Here is a 22,484-nt window from a genome sequence, read left to right on the forward strand (position 1 = left end):
GGCTCCCCTCGTGTGGCTTTTGCTACCTTGCTCCCTCCCACTTCAGCCTACTGGAGAAAGCAGGGCACTGCTTTCGCCCCACAGTAGATGGGAGAGGGAGTGAGAGGAACAGCGGAGCAGGAGAAGCTGTATCTGCATGTTTTTCCACAGATGCGGGGCAGAGAGAGAGAGCGCTCTCTGGGTTATGCCAAGTGAAAGCAGTGCCACACCCTTCATTTCCTCAGTTGCAGCAAGACTTTTGAGCTGGCTCTGCTGCCTTGGCAATCCAAAAACATTTATGTATGGTTTTTTTCCTTGTTAACCTCTCTGAGACATTTCATGGGAAGTGATTCACAAATGGAACCAATAAAACAGTAACTAGTTGGCCCCCTGCTCGCCACTCTCCCTCAGGAAAGCACCCCCACCCCCAGAGACAAAGAGCTCCCTGTCTTCCTTATGCGCACAGAGAAGCCAGGTGGGAAACAGAGACAAGAGCCCCACTCTGCCCATCATACTTACCCTCCGCAACAAGCTGCTGCACGGCCTGGCGCATGGCTTCAGTCTGCAGTCCCCACCAGCGGGCAAAGAAGGCCACTTCCACGTAGATGAAACGCTTGCTGGGGTCAGCCAGTAGCTGTGGGATGACGGAGTCCAAGATGTACTGCACCCCAGCATGCTGGATGTCGTTGCGGACTGCAAGGCAACGGACAAGGGATGGGGAGAAGGTGAGGAGAAATCGGATAGCTCATGCCTAGACCAAAAAGTCTCCAGGCATTGGCTAGATGGGAGAAAGTCCCCCCTGAAGAAGACAACCAAGGGCAGAATCTCATATTTAAATAAATTAGTCCATATTTAAATAAATCCAGGCCTCTGTTTTAATTTTATGTCTGTGGTATGTTATTTTTTGTTATATTTATGTAACTCCCCATTTAGTGTTTGTGTTTGTTTTTGTACCGTACATCCCTGCAGAGAACTTCACATTATGTGGCACCATACAAATGGGAAAAACAAATATCCTGTCATCGCTCAGTCAAAGATATCTGCAATTCATAAAACAGTACAGTATAAACCCACCCTGGGGAGTCTCCTCTTCATTGTGCGAGATGCTGATAGAGGGCTCATGACATTTCCACAGTGGCACTGTTCTGGCCTTGAAAGGAAACATGCAAAATCCACCCACCAACCTGCCGCCTTCAGAACAGGATGTTGACGTAGAAAGCACTAAGGCTTATCTCCCAGTGGGTTCTTCTCAGAGGCAGTGGAAAACGGCATATGGACTTCTTGTTCAAAAGAGAAGCTGAATAATTCCATACTTGAACAGCAATTTACAGCTCAGACCCAGCAGGTCTAACACAATGATGAAATGTAGACCAAGAAGCCCCCGATTAAAAAAATTACCTCAGCTATGAACTATGGTTAAGAAAAGGTACTACAGTAGTACCTTGGTTTAAGAATGGCCCTGTTTACGAACTATTCGGTTTACAAACGCCACAAGTCTCGGTTTGTAAACTTGACCTCGGTCTAAGAACGGAATCCGAACGGTGGAAGGGCACCGGTGGAGGGAGGCTTCATTAGGGAAAGTGCGCCTCGGTTTAAGAATGGTTTTGGTTTATGAACGGATTAAGTTCGTAAACCGAGGTACCACTGTATCTCTTTACATCAACCCTCATTTCTAACATGGAGTGAATAATATGTGTGCACCTTAGAGAACTGTTGCAAAGGTTACTGAGCTTTAAGCAAGTTCTGCATGCATTTTTCACACCTTGTGAAAATATATTTAAAACGCCTTTTACGGCATATATAAACACTAAGGATTGTTGCAATTGTCTGTTGGAAATGAGATACAAGGTTTTGCTCCACTAGGGCATCATTCCCTCAACACAGCCCAGTCAGTCAAAAGGCGAGGAAGCCCAGCCCTGTGGATTGACCCCCCGTTTCAAGGAGGGAAAGCAATCCAAACATGTCCACACTGGTCTACTATGCCTAGAGCCAAGTTTCATAGACTCAACACTAAACTCAGAGAAGGGCTCTGTAAGCAGCTGTGAGACTGCTTACAACAGGCATCCCCAAACTTCGGCCCTCCAGATGTTTTGGACTACAATTCCCATCATCCCTGACCACCGGTCCTGTTAGCTAGGAATCATGGGAGTTGTAGGCCAAAACATCTGGAGGGCCGTAGTTTGGGGAAGCCTGGCTTACAAGCTTACTTCACAGTTTCAACTCACCTCCGAAGAAATACTGATCTACAGTCTTCAACCAGCCCACATCATCATGTGTGTGTGGGATAAGGTGAACATTGAGCATCTCGGGCTTTGTCACTGGGCAGGACTAAAAGAAGAAAGAGAAAGAGAAAGAGAAAAAGAAAGAGAGAGTGAGTGCATTTCTGAGCCAGGAGAGACAAATTATACACAACACACACCTCAAAATCTGCCACAGGAAAGCAGCAGTCATCTAAACAGGTAGTATAACTCAGTATAACTGTGAAGGAGGCAGAAACAATTCCTGCTAGCTACAGCACTGGGAAGCGCTACTGGCTAATACTATTGGTAACTAAACATTTTGCACACAGTATCAGTGGTACAGTAATTTTTCTACTGAAATATAAACCCTTTGCTTACAATAGCTGGGATCCAGAATTCCTTGCTGCTTGTAGAGAAGCACAATTCAGAAGATTTCAGAACAGCAGATAATGAGGTCTACAATGTTCTATCACTGATTTTATTTATTACAAAAATCTAACTCACATTTTAGCACAAGGCTTGAAGGCAGCTAACAATGAAGTATACAATCAGTTGATAAAAAAGAGAAACACTTCCCAAAAAAAACACATTAGAAGCACTTAAAGTAACACAGCAGAAATCAAAGGTTATTCATGAAAATTAAAGGCACAATAAAGATATATTATCTATTGAAAGTTTGGGATGAGACAACCCTGATGCCAAAAATGCTTAGGGTTGTATTCAGTGTAGAGCTAAGCATAATGTTCTGTCAGAGCTAGGATTTTCCCCTGTGTGGTGGAATGTTTTCCCCCTTGCATGCTCCATAAGTCTGCCCCGGTTTCCCCCACTCTCCAGAGCAGATCTGGGGAAACTCCATTGTACATACTAGCACTAATCTTTGCACTAACAGAACTCTCTTCCATGTAAAATGCAGAGCTCTGGTTGGAGGGTCAAAAGATGCTGCTCAAGGCAAGGGTAGAAACCTCAAAGTGAGGACATTCAGATTAATAGTTAGAATGTTTCTGCTGTGCTGCACTGGCAAACAAACAGTTTACAGCTTTCAGGTGTTATATGTCTCACAGGTTGTCTGGATTTAACTACTCCAAGAGTAGACCTTGCTCCTTGTAAGCAATCTGACCTTGGCATTTGATCTCCGTTTATTGTACCTTGCCTATGTGAAGCTGCCCATTTGTGCTGCCAGTGTGGGGATGTGCATGAGCACAGAATTTACTAACAGAGGAGCATCAGGAGTGCAAAGATAAGTATGCGACCTTCAGTGAAGCCATTTCCCAGAACTGAGGGACAGGAAGGAGATTTTACCTTGACTTAAGTTTGCTCAGTATTCAGATTGAGAATTGCCCAGGGAACAACATTAAGTAGATAGGGAAGTCAGGTAGCAAATCAAACATGAAGGACATAACTAATTGGGAAATGGCTGATAACAAACATTGAATCAGCTTTCCAGAGTGCTCTGCCTTGAATCCCTAATCTGCCCACGCTCTCAACCCATCTCTCAAAAACATCAGTGTTTACGCAATAAGAATAATCAGTTCTCTGGGAGATTTGCAGTTGTGGAAAGGCAGAATGGATTAGCAGATTCCATCCAAACAACCTTGGGGACAGCAGTGGAAAGCTGAAGGTGGTTCTCAGTCACACTGCCTATGGAATTAACCAACACTGAATATGATTATGGCCACTAGCCTACATAGCTTTGAAATAAATCAAGGGGCAGCAAACATGGTGTCCTCCAGAAGGTGTTGAACTCCCAACTTCCATCAGTGCCAGTTAGCATGACCAATGGCCAGTGATGGTGGGAACTGTAGCCCAACAGCATCTGCAAAGCACAGTATCAGCTACACCTAAATTAGCTCAATGAAACTGAGATGCATCAGAATACTGGATATTCAGGATCAAAAGTATATAGGTGGTTAATATTAGGAACAGATAGACCTTGATGTGGTCTAGTGGGGCAAATCTTGTGTTCTTAGCCTCCAGCCCTGCACCAAAACTAAAACCTGAACTGTGTGGGCAGTCCCAGATGCAAAAAGTCTCTCTTCTGTAGCTGAATCTTCCCAATTTGGCCACACCTCCCACCCCCATTTCCTTTGTGCACATGACAATTTTCTCGTGACTACAACCCACCCCCTTTCTCAGGTTCCTCCTTTAGAGTATTCCGGCCTGAGCGGCCTCAACAACTACCTCTTACCATCCACTCGTGCCTAACTTGCAGAGTGGAACTCTCTTCCTTTCAGCTCATCCTTATAGGGAGTGCAGCTGTGGAAGCTAAATATACAGTAGATATAGTTATTTCAGACGAATTAAGACGAATGACGAAGCTATACACATAGTCTTGAGTCCCCAGTCAGTGTGCTTCCTTTCTCGAAGGGTTTTTCTTTACAGAATCCTCCAGGCTTCCTCTTTTCAGTTAAGTAATGGCCTAGCCCTATTCATAGCAGGTCACCTTGCTAATTTTGCTCAGTTTTCCTGCCCAATGGATTACAAAAAGGACCCTGGGTTGAAATAAATCCCTACTGCTGCACTCCTGCAGAATACCATATAAAATTCTTTAGTAATTCTTCACGATCTTTTTCTTGAGCAACCTAAACGGAGGATCCTCTCCGTTCCCTCACACCGTACGACCTCCCTTTTTATTTAGACCTCACGAATCCCACTCTCTCCATATAGGCACTTCCTAGACCGCCGCGCCCCTCAGCCTTCAGCACAGCCTTCTCCATCCTTCGGCGCCAGATCCCAGAATTTAGTGGGACACCCTAGCTTTCCCCATAACACCCGTGCAGACGTAGACCGCCTTACCTGATATCCGCATGTCGCCGCAGCTGCCGCCACCAGCGCTGCCCCTATCAAGAACCCCAAACCCGAGCGGAGCCCCATAGCTGAAGCTCCTGCAGCAGTTGCCAGAGAGGCGGTCATGTGACCAGCCACTCACATGACAACTAGAGCAGGGTTCCGGGCAAGCCACGCCTTCCGTGGGTGGGGGGGAGACGAAAGCGATTGGTGGGCGGCGCTGCTTTGAAACTCATTCAATTAACTTTGCGCGAGGCTCACGGAACCCTTGCAATTGGCTGGCTGGGAAGAGTGGGCGGTGACTATTAATTGAGCGCCTGTTTTGTCGAGTGCAGAAAATGTTGTTTAGCCGTTTAGTCGTGTCCGACTCTTCGTGACCCCATGGACCATAGCACGCCAGGCACTCCGGTCTTCCACTGCCTCCCGCAGTTTGGTCAAACTCATGTTCGTGGCTTCAAGAACACTGTCCAACCATCTCGTCCTCTGTCGTCCCCTTCTCCTAGTGCCCTCAATCTTTCCCAGCATCAGGGTCTTTTCCAGGGAGTCTTCTCTTCTCATGAGGTGGCCAAAGTATTGGAGCCTCAGCTTCACGATCTGTCCTTCCAGTGAGCACTCGGAGCTGATTTCATTCAGGATGGATAGGTTTGATCTTCTTGCAGTCTCAAGAGTCTCCTCCAGCACCATAATTCAAAAGCATCAATTCTTTGGCGATCAGCCTTCTTTATGGTTCAGCTCTCACTTCCATACATCACTACTGGGAAAACCATAGATTTAACTATACGGACCTTTGTCGGCAAGGTGATGTCTCTGCTTTTTAAGATGCTGTCTAGGTTTGTCATTGCTTTTCTCCCAAGAAGCACACGTCTTTTAATTTCGTGACTGCTGTCACCATCTGCAGTGATCACGGAACCCAATAAAGTAAAATCTCTCACTGCCTCCATTTCTTCCCCTTCTATTTGCCAGGAGGTAATGGGACCAGTGGCCATGATCTTAGTTTTTTTGATGTTGAGCTTCAGACCATATTTTGCGCTCTCCTCTTTCACCCTCATTAAAAGTTTCTTTAATTCCTCCTCACATTCTGCCATCAAGGTTGTGTCATCTGCATATCTGAGTTTGTTGATATTTCGTCCGGCAATCTTAATTCCGGTTTGGGATCCATCCAGTCCAGCCTTTCGCATGATGAATTCTGCATATAAGTTATAAGTGCAGAAAGTAGGAAACGTAAAACTGCAAAGCTTGCTGCTTTTCCTCTTGGTCTCATCATTGCCAAGGGAGAGAGGCCAACCCATCTGTCCTCTGGAACAGAGTCATCCCCTTTGGTCCCTTAATGACCTTTGTGGGCCTGGCTATTCCAAGAATTAGAAGGGGGCCTCAAGCATTAAAAGGGTCTCCATCTCCAGCCTACTGATAACAACATATACATCTTTTAAATTGAACCTGCCAATGCAAATGTAAGCCCTGCCCCATGTTATTAGTATATCTGTATTGCAGTGAATGACTTGCTTTGTGGTTGAGGAAGTGTGGGTTGCATTAGCCCTGCAGAGAAACTCAATACTGCTGTAGTAATATTGCTGGATGTGTGCTGCTGTTGTGAGACAGTAGTGTATGACAAACCTTCAGTGTAGCCCAGTGTTGTTATTTAGTCTCTTAGTATAGTGGGGTTTTCTGGGGTGTGTGTGTGTGGAATGTGGTTGGAAGGCTCTTTTGTGGATTATATGGGAAGAGAATGATATATTGCTTTCCCACCCATCAGGAGGAAATAGGGATATTCTTGGGGATGGGTTTTTGCTGATACAGTAGATGTTAAAAGACTTAAATCCTCTTTCCTATAAAAAGGGGGTGGGAGCCCAAGTTCATGTTAAACATCTTTAATATTTTTCCTTTGGTATCCTCAGTTTCCCAGGCAACCTACATACAGCTAACAGGATACAGGTTCTATCCAGGTTGTTTACAGCAACACGAACGCATACATCTCAATCCTATGCATGACTATGCAGAAGTAAGTTATGCTGAGTTTAATGAGCTATATTCCCATAGGATTGCAGCCACAGTGTTTACATCTGTACCAGTTCTAAGATGTCACTCTCTCTTGTTTTTAGTAGGTAATGGATGTAGGATGTAGGTTTTAAGAGGTGTCTTTTTGGCTAGGCTTGACAGTTTCTTTTTTGTTTTTCATCCAAGCATCAGATGATGCTGACGACAAGTATTCTGGGGACAGCCAGCACACCACGTTACCTCTTTGGAAGAGTGAACTTGCACATCCAGACTGCTAGCATCTTCTTTTTCTGCTGAGTTACCAAGCAATGGAGCTTTGTCTCTGCTACCAGCTTGGCCTTTATTTTCTGGGTAGCTTCACAGAATCTGTCAGCATGTGACAGCAGCCATATCCCAGGAAATGGCTCTGATTGACTGGCTAAACCAGGTGAGGGAAGCTGATGGGTTTCAAACCTTCAGTGAGTTAGGAACTTCCCCCGCATGCAAAGACAGGCTCTGGCAGATCAAGCGGATGAGATCAACAGTGGGTCCAAGAGTCCAGAAGGCAGTTACTGCACACGCTGTAGAAGGAAATGAGGAGGGGGGGAGGGGCTCATGTACCTGTGAAGATAGCCCATCTAGGAGAAGGAAAACTCTGATCCTAAACCTCTGATACCTTGTGGCTATACTCATTCATGATAAAGGCTTCAGGGGTAAACCCCAAGGAAAAAATCCATACCCACTGCCTTGTGGGACATCTTTGGGAGAAGAAATGGCTAAGGAATAAATCCTACACAAATCCGTGGACTCCCTAAGATGGTTGGATGGCATCTTGTACATCACATTTCAGCAACTCCTGCAGCCAAGCTTGTGCCAAATGTATTTCTCTGGTTTCTTTTAGACCACATCAGTGAGGCTGAGAGTGAGGTCTTATTGTCTGGCTGGCCCAGGACCTCCATATGCACAGCTCAGGCTTGCACCAAAGAGGTCACTTCAGTGCTGGTCATTCAGCAGAAACAACGCGGGAGGCAGCAGTTACGAGTTACCAGTATCTGCAGACTTCACCCCTGGAGGCACATTCCATTGTCTCTCAAGATAGATGGATGCCAACAACAACCTGCATTGGTAGAGAGGGCAGTGATCTCTGTTGACTCACCATGTGGCAACTGATGCTGAAACTTACCTTTTTAAATGACAGAACTGCACATTTGAATGCAGAAACATATGTCCAGGCTCCCAGACTGAACAGTTTTCCCAGGTGCTTGACTAGTAATAGGGTGACTGATGAGGTGGATATGCAGTGAACAATGTACCGGTATGTCGTTGCTACGCAATTGCCATAGTTTATGGCTTCACTCCAGCTTTAGGTAAACTGTTAGTGCTGAAATATGGTCAATTAAGGCCTTGTAAAGCAAGTTTGTGGGATGCGGGTGGCACTATGGGTTAAACCACAGAGCCTAGGGCTTGCTGATCAGAAGGTCGATGGTTCGAATCCCCGCGACGGGGTGAGCTCCTGTTGCTCGGTCCCTGCTCCTGCCAACCTAGCAGTTTGAAAGCACGCAGTGCAAGTAGATAAATAGGTACCGCTCCAAGTGGGAAGGTAAATGGTGTTTCCGTGCACTGCTCTGGTTCACCAGAAGTGGCTTAGTCATGCTGGCCATATGACCCGGAAGCTGTACGGGCCGTGGGGCTTATTACCCTCATATAAAACCTTTCAAATGAAAGGTATGCAAATGCTATGCAAGGAAATGTAGACACACTGCCCTTATTGCCAACTCTTAAGTTGGGCTTTGTTCATTCCAGCCTATGTCAAAGGCAGCCCCACTAGTGGCCATTATTTGCGGTGTTACTGGCTTCTTCCATGAACATCAGGAGCCCATGGCCATCTCTCCTTGCTCCCATATTAACACACCTACAGGTGCCAAACTGACAGCATCTTAAAGCACTGCTAGAATCCAGGGATTGCCACTTGGTCCCCTGCACACCAGATTTGGTCCTTGAAGCAACTTAATCTAGCCAGCATCCCTATATTTTAAATCAAGGAATGATAAACATTTTATTCACATTCTTAATGGAAATATAAGTGAATGTGTGTGAGATGACATACCTTAGTGACATATCTTGCTTTTTAAAATTTAACACCCTGGTTGACAGCTCCTTGGAGACTTCATTATAGAACCTGAACATCCATGAGGAAGTTGGGTGGTGTAGCAAAATTCCCTTCTAGTCCTTAGATCAATGTCTGCAGAATAATGTGAGCTGTCCCCAGAGAATACTCACATTAGTTCTTCCTGCCATTCTAACTTTATTCAGAATATACCACCCACATTTTGCTTAACACTGGTGTCCATGGTCAGCATGGTCAAGTATCTGCCAAGGGCCCACCCCCCAGCCAGGCTCCTGCACCTCTTCTCCTATTCACCATTGCAGCCTGGCCCACTTCTCATTCTCACCCAGATGAAAGCAGTAGTGAGGCAAAACAATAGATTGCTTGCTAACTTGTTGGCTTTTGACCTGGCAAGCAAGCAGGTGGCAGCAATGCCAAGAAAGAAGAGCAGCAGAAGCTGGTGCTAATTGAGATGGGGGTGGTATAATTACTAAGGAACTGGGGACCATGGAAGAGTTCTTGCCCATGAGCTCTCCAAGTCCTGAAACCTGGACAACACAGGAGCAGGGGTATGCTGAATAGTCCCACTCCCAATCTTCACACAAACAACACAAGCAGCAATCTGCACTCATGTGATTGGGGCTCCAGATCATGAGGAAGCATTTGGAAAGCCCCATTGGTGCAGGCTGTCATGCTGCTCATGCAGAGACTAGTTACTAATTGCTCATGAGTTGAGCAACACAGGAGTCTCTTGCATGTTCTAGCCTTCCACTTTTACAAGCAATGGAGAGAACATGCAGCTAGTTCTGAAGGCACGGCTGGTCCCAAGACAGATCCTTACACAGCGCTGATCAACAGTGTTAACTAAGCTCTGCTGCATTGCAGAACGGTAAGCCAAATTTTTATCGCAAACTCCATTTGTACTTTGCTGAACTAGCAGACATTACTCAAGGGTCCATCAGTGTTGAGGAAGTGTTATATTATTTTTAAAATAATCTCTTTCTTGATAGGATAGGCTTTTCTGGCATAGATAAAAACGTTCCATTGTGGTGCATTATATTTGAGATTAGCTGGTTGAATCTTTAGCGTGTATGTTTTACCTACAAGGGATCTTGCCTTTGGATTGTGCTCAATGGGCCCCTGTGATTCTTTTTTCAAAAGCTTTGTTGCTAGAGTTGGGGGTATTAAAGCTGTAGGGGATCAAGATGCTGACCTGCATGTGGGATTTGCCTGAATTCAGATACAGGGCTAGACCTGTGACCACAATTGTCTCTAGTAGTAATGCTATTCTTGAGTGTTTCAGTCACAGCTGCTGTACACCAGCTGGTCTTTCAGTGTAGTAGCTTTCTCTTCTGTTACAAAGAAGTTGTTAGTGATAATCAGTTTTTGTGTGTGTGCGCGCCAATTTTTAGTTGGGGAGTAACTGCTGAAATAGCCTCAAATACAGTCCATAAGAATGTTTCTAGATATGTATCAAATGACCCTGAGAACCACTCTTATATGAATGTACATGTAAACATGCATTTTTGGCCCTGACATTACTCTAATATTGATAGACAGTGTTATAATGAGGCAATAAGTTTGGAGGCCATACAACACCTTCATTATATATTCAATAGCGAATTTCATCTACCAATCCTTGTGATGTGCCTAGCAGCTGGGTCAGTGATGAAGAGAGAAGAAGACAAAGGGCTTCATTCTCTGGTGCTTTCAGCATATCACTCCAGATGTTGACTACAGGGGCCTCAGGTATGGTATAAAAATATACAGACAACCAACTAGGTGTCTGTCAGCAACCAATACTTCTCATAGCTGTACTGTACATTTTGCTTAATGTAGCATTATAAGTGAAAAAGGTGAAAGGGAAGGAGGGAGGAAGAGAGCAAAGTATGAGGAAACTAACAATAAAGCACATTTCAATTAAAAATTCATTTTTTTAATATTTTTGTTTTTTTTTAAGGATTTTTAAAATTTTTCATCATTTGTCTTTTTACTTTGTTTCATGCAATATTTCACAGTCCCAATCCCACAGGTTTTTTTCAACTTTTTTTTTTCAAACAAAGTAGGAAAAAAGAAATAAAGAAGCTGAGGAATTAGTAATTTTTGATGTCATTTCTTTTTCTTATTTTTCAAGCAGGACCAAAATGTCAGAAGAAAATGCTTCATTTTTTATCAATTGTTTTTGTCCTTTTTTGTTTTTTTCTGTTTAGTTTTATTATTTCGTTTTTTTTTATCTCTGCAGGCAGTAATATTAGGGTTTGGTATAACCAGCAAGCACTCCTTTTGTTTGTTTGTTTGTTTGTTTGTGTGTGTTTGTGTGTTGGGTGTGTGTGTGTGTGTGTGTGTGTGTGTGTTTGCGTGCGTGTGTCCCTCTTAAAAGGTCAGGCCACAAACTTTTTTAAAACTTTTTTTTTAAGTTAACCAGGTAAACTGAGATGATAAAACTCATCAATAGAAGGCCAGAAAAATATTTTTTGTCTTTTTGCTTCGTTTTACGTTTTTTAAAAGGTTTTTGTTTCTTAAACTTTTCCAAAACGTCTTTGCTGAGGTTGACAGACTCCTTCCTGTTGCTCCCACCCATCCCTAAGGTAAAGTGCCTTCTGGTCTCGTTTCTCAGAGGCATAGTTAGCTGTAGCGTGGGGCTCATGGACTGCACAATTTCCCCACACCTGAGTGCATTTTCTTTTGTAAATTCTGAGTAACGTCCCCCCCTCCCACCCTCAAATCACCACACACGACTTGATCTGTAAAAGATAAACATGCTCTGATCTCCCAGACCCTCTCTTCCCTAGCCTCCCCCCCAACCCCCAAACCCTTGTCCCCCCCTCCCCAAGCCCCCCCCCAACAAAAGATAAAAAGTTTCTTTCCCTTGCCCACGTTTGCAGGGTTCTCTTCCGGGATGCCTTCCCCAAATCAGTTGAGTTCGCGGCTATTCATCCATCCATCCATCCATCCTTCTTTCCTCAAGCGCTCTCTCTCTCCCCCTCCCCTCACAGCTCCCCTCCCCCCTCCCCCAACCGGGAATGCCATCCCTCTCGGGTGTGTGTGTTTCGTGTGTTTTGCGCGGGCGCGCATGTGTTTAAGGTGAAACCACTTCTCGGTTAGCAGCAGTCGTCCTCATCGGTTTCGCTATAAGGTTCGTGCAGTCCTTTGCGTGATCCTGTCCCACGCGACTTGGCTGGTCCATGCGAGTGATAGTACCCATTGGGGAGCCGCCGCCCATGCCTGGAGGGGGAGAGAGGGGACGAGCCGCTGCCCACCCGGGAAGTTCTGGGCGAACGTCCTGAGCTGCTCCCGTGCTGCTGCTGCTGCTGCTCCCGCTGCATTGTCTCATAGGGGAAGGCTTCCTCGCCGCCGGGGCCCGCGTAGTCCGGACTCCGGTAGTAGCCGCTGCCGTGCCGGGGCGGCCCCGGGTGCGGCTCGGAGACGTGCGGGGCCGACCAGCGGCTGCTGGCGTGTCGGTAGGCCCGCGGCGAGTCGTTCCGCGGCGGGACCGTGTGCCGCTCCATAGCCGGAGACCTGCTGCGACGCTCGGAGACGTGGTGCTCGGCGGGCAGCGACGGGTAGCGCCTCGGGGCTGGGCTGGAGATCCGGCCCGAGTGCACGGACGACGGCTGCTGCTGCTGCTGCTGCTGGGGCCCCGTGTTGACGGCCTTACGGACCACGGGGGAGTAGGAGATATGTGGCCGGGGTGTAGAAGGGGTCTGTGGGAGCTGGCGGCGTCCTCGCCTCGGGGTGCTGGTGCCAGACGTTGAGAGGACCGGACTCCCACTTACGGAACTACTGCCCTACACGAAAATCGAAACAAAGGAAATCAAAAAGAAAAAATATACAAGGAAAATCAACCAAGAAGAGACACGAGGAAAAGTGGCGGGGCAGGAGTGAAGGTGACACAGACATGGACAAAGTTGGCAAGAGGAAGGGGGTGGGGATGGAGGAGGCAAGGGAACGAAAATAATTCGGCGGAGAAAATAATTAAAGCAACAGCCACATCAGGGGGGAGGGAGAGGAGGGCAAGGGGGACAACGAAGAAAGGTAATAATAATAATAATAATAATAATAATAATAATAATAATAATAATAATAGGAGGGGGGAGGATCCAACACAAAACAAAAGCAGAAAGAGAAATGAGAAATGGAGTTTTTATAAGTTCCAGGGTTTAAAAAGCAGCAAAAAGCTTTAAAAATTACTTGCACGGTTTCTTTTTTTGCAGGGGTAGGGAGGGGAAGGAGAAAAAAAGGGGGGTAATGGTCAATTTATTTAAGAAAACAAAAACTGAAGGAGAGAGGCGGGGCAGGATTGATTTTGCAAAGCACGGGTCATATTGCATGTTATCAAAGTGGTTAGGAGGGGAAAATAGAAAAGAAAAATATCTGGAGTTGAAAAAGGAAGGAGGAGGTTGGGACAGAGTGAGGGGGTGGAAGTGGGAATCTAGCAAGGAAAGGTGAGGGAGAGCACTGGGTCTGGAAAAGTTTGGAACAGAGCCGAACTCTTGAGGGAGGCTGTTGTGTACCTGTGAAATGTTTGAGCTCTTGGTGTAACGGCCTGTGCGTGCATGTTCTCAGTTTAGGCAGGTAGGCAACAGTGTGGGCTCCCCAGTCTGGTGGAGCCCTGGACCGAATGAGAGTTCATCTCAGAGGCAGTTTCCCACTTTGTGTACACTGAACTCTACATTATTTATGGATTATAACTCCTCCACCCACATACAGTTAAAGTGGCCTCCTTGACCAGATTGCCTGATGGATTGCAGTACAACAGACCAAAGCTCCACCCAGTCCTTAACCCTACTTGAGTAACATGTGGAAAACAGCAACAAAGCAAAACAAAACCCTAAATGTACAAGACCGAGACCACTAGATCCTGGGCAACCTCCTTTATTATATTGCCGGTACTGAGCAGTTTACTCCAGTTGTGAAGCTGAAGGGCTCATGTCTTACTAATTGTCTTACTTCACGAATTCTTACTCTTTGGACTGTTAAGCTCAAATGAGTTTTTATGAGTTATGTCATACTATTTGTTCCACAAATGCATCTTGTTAATATGAAGAAATACGGAAAAATATGCATTCTGAGCACTGTATATTTCACATTAGATTGTTTTAGTAACAGATGTAAAACTTGTGTGTAACCTCCCACCCCCATTAAGTCTTGTGCTATAGCAGCCAGAAAGAGAGAACTACTGAATGAACTTCAAAAAGTACATATTTTTATTAAAAGGACTGCAGATCAGACAGATGGGCAAGATAATGAAAGAGAGGGATTGGATAAGGGCTTTGTTCCATGGCAAGTGACTGGGGAGGTGTGTGTTGATAATACTGATACTGTACTTCCCTCACTGTCAAGAGAATGGAAATGGGTAAGCTGGGTACCAGGGTATAGTGGGAATTGTTGCACTGGCTTCCACTAGTGCAACAAGTTACTTGAATCAGGTCGAGTCTTTTATTTTTGTTGCTGCTATCATTAGGTATCCATTGGTACGTTGCTTCTACCCTTCCTGTTGTCACTTTCCCTGTAAGCAAATTTTTTTATCAGTTTCCTTCAAAGAGGATGAACTCATTGTGATGGGTCTCCTCAGATAAAGCACACTCAGAAAGCAAACTTTGTGTGATTTTTTAAAAAGTGCTATAACATGGTTGAATGGTTCAGTGTTATTGCTATGAGAAGCATCTGATAGTGTCTAGTATTGGCCGAACCAACAAAAAGTGAAAAGACAATGGTGTACCCACACATGCAGAGGCAGCTGTTTCCTTCATGGGAGTTGGCACCTCTCTGGTGATAAAAGATGCCACTTGGATGGCCCTCAACAGGATAATAAGGCCCCTAAACTCCAGCTGTCGATGCTAAAATGTGATAGATGTGTACACATAGACTCTGTAAATCACCCAGGAGGATGAAGCCAAGTTGGTCATTCAAATGAAATCATTTTGCATCTGCGATCAGCCAATTAGGACAAGAGAACTTCAGAAGAGTAGTTTGAGAGTAGTGGAAATCTAGCTTGAGTTCAGCCTTATAGAACTAGAATGCTGGAGAGAGGCTCCTGAAAAACCTGCAATGTGGTCGCCCTGGGTAGAAAGTTGTGAGAAGAGGCTTCTGTGGCATCGTTCAAGTGACCAGCCACTCTATGCCAGCAATGAAAAGGAAATAGCTCTATAGCTGTGAATCTGTGAGCCAGTCAGCAGTCACTCTTCAAAAGGTGGAGCGTGGTAAAAGCTGCTCTTCAAGTGCAGCAGGACAGTGTCACAAGACTATATCACATTATCCAAGCAGGAACTCTGGAAGTTTCTTTAAGAGAGATCTGAACATTACCAAAACCCAGATGTGCAGGCATTGCAATTTACATAAAGCCTGGTGAAAGGTGACAAGAATCTGAGATAAATGAAGAAGGCCCAATTAGATGTATAAACTAATCTGTCTTAGGTGAGCAGTTGTGAATACTCTTTGAGAAGAATCTAGGCTGAACTGGAAACCTATAGACCTAAGAAGATTGAATAAATCTGAAGAAGGGGAGACTGCATCTCAAAGAGCTGAGAGGTTGTCCATTGTTGTTGAAAGTTATCTCTGGATATATACTTTTTTTTCAAAAAAAGGAAGAGAATGAAGTACTTACCTCAAAGGGGAGCTGGAGGTGGTCTTGAGGTCTGTTCAGACAGGAGGACAATAATGGTTCATGGCATAGTAAAAAAAAGAAGAAGGCCTTACTGTAGAAGTCTGAGAGAACTCCAGCCCATGAGAGTTAAATATGAAGGACAAGTTAAAATAGAAGAGAATACTGCTTGCTGGTGGTTTTTTTTAAATTAACCTCGATCTAATATGGAAACATATTTTAAGGGAGAATGTGTTGCTAACCACTGAAGCAGCTCTATGCTGCTTGATACTTGAAAGTTCCTGCCATGCTAAAGTTTTCTTGGGCTGATTATTCATGGTCAGAAGAAGACCAGGGGAGAGAGCGGGGGAGAGAGAAAGAAACCAAGACAGAGAGACTAATTGAAGTAGCACCAGGAAGGAAAAGCCTACCAAACCAAACAGGAATAATAATTAGGAAAGGTATCCTAGGTTTACAAAGCAAGTTTTTGTATGGTCTGAATGTGCTCGTGTGTGCATGTATATGTACATAACCACATTGCCGGGAATTTCACATGTAAGTATTTCAATGAATTATCACTTTCTGTATCATGTTGCCCTATACATGCATCTATGAATGCCTATGTATGCCATACAAACCTGCATATTATTTGTTATGCCATGCTTGTACTGTGTATTTTAGTATGCTGTGGATATTTACTTACACAATTTATATAAACCCTTTTGTATTAAAAACACACATGCATGCCCTGCATCTCTCAGTATTAGTTGTTCTTACAACTTTTTGTATGCCATAAGACTCAAAATCTGTGTGGGGTGTCTTTGTGTGTATGTATGTATCATATGTGTCTGTGTCTAATTTTGGTATGTGTCTGTGTAGCTGAAGACCACCATCTACAGAGACCACAGCTGCATGCCACAGAACCTAGATCTCTAGAACCAAACATAGGTATTCTGCAAGAATCCTTTGATTCTCAACTTCTTATTTTGGGGATGTACAAGAGGAATCCCTCAGAGCTGCAGGAAGACTTTTAAAACATAGGCGCAATTTCTGTTGACAATTCAAGGGGGTCCCACTGGTCATAGACTGTATCTCCATTCCCAATATAGCTTCTTATCCCATTCAAACTCCATAATCAATTTTCTACATAATGCTTTTAGTGTCCTCTTTTCCTTGTAACTTACTAAATTTCGCAGAAGAACCAGAATTTGCAGTCTGGATACATTACTGAAAATCAAGTCAATTTTATGAGAAGATGCCTAATGCAGTAATATGCATTAATAATATATTACTGCATAATTTGAAATTTCTTAGGATGGAATTTTAGGGCTAAACTGGACTAGGTCAGGAGATCTGTGACTGTATATCCTGATGCTTCTTTTAAAAAATAAGCAGCTGTAGGGACATAGCTTGGGCCCATTACACTAGGGGAGGGGATCCAACACTTCACCATTCCAATCTAAATATCTCCTGAAACTGCTATTTGACTGATCCTCTGCTGGAGAAAATCTATCAGTACCTCAGTCTTGTCACACCCTTGGGCATCCCTCTCCCATATACCAGGGATGAGGAATATGTAGCCTTCCAGCTATTGGTAGACAACAGCTTCCATTAGCCTAAGCTACCATGGCCCATGGTCAGGGATGATGGGAGCTGAGCATTCAATGACATCTGCAAGGCCACATGCCTGTCATATATTCTGTGTCCTATATGCGTTCATTGCATGCATGCACACATGTCTACAGTTTATGCATGTATTTCCGCTTTTTTCTTGTTTTGCTTGGATGTGGCATGCACAGCTTACATGTGTGCCTGTCTCTTCAGGTGCAGCTTCATTCCAAACTTTCCAGATTCACAAACCCCAGAGAGTTCAGTGCCACCAGCGTAACAATAAAGGGGTCACACCACAGACACTGGAGAAATAGGCCAGCGAGCTAGGCAGGGCCATCCGCTGGATTGGTTTGAATTTTTGTTCTCTGCTCACCAACCATCTTACCTGCGCCCGCCCCTCGCCGTGACAGCAGAGCCAAGCACAACGGATACAGAAATAAACATGTAAATAAAGGCAGATTGGCCAGGAGACCCCGAGTAAAGCGTCCAAATTGTCCAAAGGAAACAAATAGGAACAAAGAAAATGACTTTGTGTGTGATAACGGGGGGCGGCGTGCAGCAGTGGGGGGAATAAATGGAAAACAAAGGAATAAAGGACCTTTAAAAGAGTCTCATCGAGTAATTGTATTCTCATTCACCCAATAAAATTTTGATGCCGTTCACATAAAGCTGGGAACAACTCCTGTCTTGGGGCTCTACCCTTATGTTGTTCAATTCTCCTTTAGGGCTCTATAATTAAAGTGGTAGGCTTTATTATTTCTTTGGCTTTTCTTCCACACTATGAATATATATAAGGAATGTAGTTGTGAGCTTGATAGCCTTTGTTTTCTTGGCCCATTACAGGATATATTTGGAATGGAGATGGGGTAACATGCATTAATATATGGAGGTACCTAACTGCACTACTAGATTGGCAGTCCTGGCATTGCTCCAGTTCCAAAGCTGTAGACATACAAACACTGCAATGGAATGAATCCAGACTAAGCCCTGTGAAAACCAGACCCTGCAAAACCATACGTCCTTAGGTATGAACTCAGCCTTGAATGAACTGATTTTTTTTTATACTATTCAATTTTCTAATTTTGATCAGAGGAGGTACTCCAGTAATAAAGGTGACAGAATTTTCCACCCATTTTCTCTATATAAGTGCCATGAAATATGCTGTCCATGATATGTGTATAATTAGCAGGATCATGGCCCAAGCAGCCTTGTCCAAGCCACAGGAATTTGTGGTTTCCTGTTGTGATACCTCAGGGATATTGTAAATGGGTTTCACAGACATGGCAATACTGTCCGTGCACACACATTGTGTGTGTGTGTGTGTGTGTGTGTGTGTGTGTGTGTGTGTGTAAGTCAATAGGTGATCAGGATCAGACAAGACTGTGTGTGAAGTGCCTGCTGTGTCTGTGAAGAAGGGTGGACAGGTATGAAGCGAGGGTATATTTTGAGGAAGCAATTCCTGAAATGGGAGGAAAGGAGGATATCACTTGGGGGGGAATGTAATAGGGAGTTTCCTCTGCACCATTTACTGGAAATGAGCCCTTGTATGTAGTTGTAATGTTGATCCAGAAGGGATCGTCATCCACACCCATCTTTTCTGGATCTCAGCAATGGAAGCTTCTGCTGATATACCAAAGACTTAAACTAGATTAATTGTCTTTTCTTCTCTCGTTTTAGAACAACAAAACCCAGATGGTGAAGAGTTCAAAAAAGGTCTCTTCAAAATGGGTGAATGGACAATGCTTATTAAACTCATTACAAATAAGTCCTAAATTGTGTACACTGGAGAGAAAACAATCTGACTGCTGATATGCATGCTGATTGAGTTGAATTGGCTGTGACTGCTTTGCAAAGAGATTTTGGAGCTATAGTGGAAAGCTTACAGAAAACATCCATGTGCCATGATTATATGCCAGGAATAACTAGGAAAGGAAATGAATAAAAATAAAATAAATGTTGCAATGCCATTATTTAAATCTATGGTATGGAAGAGTTAGGATCTCCCATGTCAAAAGATCATAGAGATGTAAAACAGATAGAAAATGGCAAGTTAGGTGTTGGAGCACATTCCTTATAAGGGGAAGCAAATGGGTTTGGGGGCCTTTTTAGTTTAGAAAAAAATACTATAGTGGAGATTCTCAAAGTTTACAAAATCACGACTGATGTGGAGAAAGACAAGGCTTAGACAAATGCATGGGGGATTTGTCAATAGCTATGATAGCTAAATGGAAACCCTATGTTCAGAGGAAGTTTACCTCTGAGTACCAGATGCTGGAGACAAATCACACAGGGTGGCTACCATCTTCCTACTTTGCACGTAAACTTTCAGAGACATCTGGATGGCTGCTGTTGGACAAAATGCTGAGCTAGATTAAAGTTACCAGATTTTTTCCAATGAATCTGGGGACACTTTTCAACTTCCTACTAAATACTGTATATGGATTTTGTCAGGGGACTGATTTGTAAATCTGAGGACTGTCTCCGGGAAATGGGGATGTCTGGTGACCTTAAGCTAGATCACACTTGGTCAGATTCTGCAAGTTCTGATGTTGGTTAAATTCAGAAGTGTGCTTACAATGGTGCAGCCACTTCAGTGCAGGCATGCTCACCCAGCATTCTCACTGCACTATGTTAGTAATGTGATGGTCCCTTAGCAATACATGGGGTGTCCATTCATGTGCAGCTACTGTATGTATAGAACCTACAGGTCTTGCTTGGGCCAGTCAGGATCATAAAGTTCCATCAGAGAGATCCAGAAATTAATAACAGGGTGGGTAATTGGAGCTTGATTCCCTAAGAGTAGAGACTCTCTCCGTACTGGACACACCTGGATCGATCCCTAGGGGCGCAGCATGGAATGGAAAGCCACACCCACCTGCCTGTGAGGCATGTGGTCTCGGCCCTCACTGGGTGAGCGAGACCAACGTCGATCTCTGGAGCGAGGCCGGCTATATTCATGCCTCTCTTGTGAGTACCGCTCTTTGTCAGAAGATGTGTGGTGATGGTGGTGGTGATGGTGATGGTGGTGGTGTTTCCGGTCCTTTGGCCTGCCTCGTTCTTGGTCTCTTTCTTTGGGAGGTAGGTCACCCGACTGTGTGGTCATGCTGAGGTCCGTGCCCAGCCCTGCCAGTAAGAAGAAAGAAGGCAGTTCAAGGTTGAATGTTTCAGTTAGAAATATTCTGTATACGTCAACATATGTCCCCCTCCTTCACTGGCATCTAAGCAACAAGGGACTTATAGGTCTTGCTTGGGCCAGCCAGGATCATAAAGGATCATAAAGTTCCACCAGAGAGATCCAGAAACTAATAACAGGGTGGGTAATTGCAAATGCAATTTGCAACCACAAGGAAATCCTGAAGGCAACGTTTTGCATGGCTGATGTTGTGAACCTGAAGGAACATGTGTCCAGGGGTGGGGCAGGGGGAGTGGGGGGGGGGGAACTACAGCACTGGGAAGGCTTAAAAAAACAACCTCATGCCACCGCCATTAAAATTGTCCCTCCCAAGCTATTTGCCCCATGGGGGGCAAGATTAATTAAGCTTTTGCACTGTATGGCAAGCAAAATTTCAGTTTGCTGATATTAATAAGAAAAACAATGCTAAAGGGTTTACGGTAATCTACACACACACACACACACACACACACACACACACACTCCTAGTGCTGCAGTTGCAATATGAACAACCCCCCTATTGCTGTTATTAACACTTAAACTGTGGAGATCCAGTTCATGGATCACCCACATCATAATTATTTTGGCTTGCAGGAGTCCCTTCATAGAGGGATCTGAATTGATTTCCAGTGAGTCCTCAATTTAAAGGAGGCCCTCAGCTGACAAAATGCTCCAAAAGTGCTTCTGGATGCCATACACAGTCTTATGACCTACAGTTTGGGGAAGGACTGATCTGTAAAAAAAGGGAGAATGAAAGTCCCTGAGACATATCTTACATTTCTCACAAACCTTACGTGCTATTATAAAGGTCTATTATGCAACGCCTCTAAAAAGCACAAGTATGCATTTCCACATTTCACATGCTGCAACAAAATCAGTGAACAGTTTTGTAACACTTTAAAGACTAAGGCCCCTACATACTTTTTGTTTGTGTGTATAGGTGTTTTCTGAAACATGTATTTGACACAGTTATAGTGCATCTGTGGCAGATTTATAGTGAACTGTCTACACATTTCCTCTTTATTCGTTATGTGATTCTTCCCAGTATTACCACATTACTGCCATCTGGAGGGGCACTCTAGAAAACCTGCATATACAATTATACTGTGTACATCAAATGTACTCACCAGTTATTGAGAAACTTAAGATGCTTGCCAAGCAGGAGCCTTAGATCTTTACATATACAGGTGAAACTCGGAAAATTAGAATATCGTCGAAAAGTGCATTTATTTCAGTAATGCAACTTATTATTTTTTCTTTTTCTTTTAATTTTTACAAATGCTTTCTTTTGGAAATTCCACAGTAATAAAACAAATAGTTACAATAATACAAAAATAAACATCGCTATTACATTTCATTAATTACATTCAATTTATAATTGACCCGCCTAACGACAAATAATTACAATTACAACAAATAAAGGCTTGACATATCTTGCTTTGCATGTCATGCATCTATCTTTACATTGGTTTCACCTTTTAAGTTGCATTACTGAAATAAATGCACTTTTCGACGATATTCTAATTTTCGAGTTTCACCTGTATACTTTGACCAGCCAGCATAATTCTAAAGCTGCCATATAATTTACTCTCTGGAATTGTGACAGTAGCAAAGATTGCAGCTATTCTGAAGTAAGTAACTAAAGGACTGAAGCCTCTGTCTCTAGGGTTCACTCCTGCTGGTCCTGCAATCTGACCTGTGTCCACATCAGTATATCGGCTGAGTGAGCGCTCTGATGTCCGGTGGCCTCGTTCCCGCCGCCGGTGATGCCGTTGGTTCTCCTCTGGGATTACCCTTTCCAAAGAGTAGTCATCCAAGCGCATGCCTTTGGAGCGTGAGTGGCCCAACATGGAGGCAGAGCGTTTCATGGGGCTTGCATCTGTGATTGTCTGGAAAGGGACAGAAACCCAGAACAATAACTGAATTGGCACTTTATGAGAAGGCAAACCCCCATGGATTTGATAGACAATGGAATACTATGCATCTTTCTAGGCAACTACTCTGTCATGTATAGCTCAGCTAAAGAACTATGGG

At 44.2% G+C, this 22,484-nt stretch overlaps 2 protein-coding genes across 2 annotated transcripts in view; both read right to left on the reverse strand.

Moving 5' to 3' along the window:
* The window catches only part of MAN2B1 (mannosidase alpha class 2B member 1), a 30,022-nt gene extending 24,893 nt beyond the window's left edge, over positions 1 to 5,129 (reverse strand). Inside the window, exons 1-3 of the mRNA XM_035104885.2 lie at positions 5,013 to 5,129; positions 2,205 to 2,307; positions 499 to 672 (exon numbers count right to left, since the gene is read on the reverse strand). Coding sequence (XP_034960776.1) covers positions 499 to 672; positions 2,205 to 2,307; positions 5,013 to 5,129 — 394 coding nt within the window. The remainder of the gene's footprint in view (positions 1 to 498; positions 673 to 2,204; positions 2,308 to 5,012) is intronic.
* A 6,960-nt stretch (positions 5,130 to 12,089) lies between these two features.
* CACNA1A (calcium voltage-gated channel subunit alpha1 A) overlaps positions 12,090 to 22,484 on the reverse strand; it is a 268,936-nt gene continuing 258,541 nt past the window's right edge. Inside the window, exons 47-49 of the mRNA XM_060271756.1 lie at positions 22,147 to 22,339; positions 20,154 to 20,401; positions 12,090 to 12,872 (exon numbers count right to left, since the gene is read on the reverse strand). Coding sequence (XP_060127739.1) covers positions 12,186 to 12,872; positions 20,154 to 20,401; positions 22,147 to 22,339 — 1,128 coding nt within the window. The 3' untranslated portion in view covers positions 12,090 to 12,185. The remainder of the gene's footprint in view (positions 12,873 to 20,153; positions 20,402 to 22,146; positions 22,340 to 22,484) is intronic.

This window comes from Zootoca vivipara, chromosome 2 (genome assembly GCF_963506605.1).
Source record: "Zootoca vivipara chromosome 2, rZooViv1.1, whole genome shotgun sequence".
NCBI lineage: Eukaryota > Metazoa > Chordata > Lepidosauria > Squamata > Lacertidae > Zootoca > Zootoca vivipara.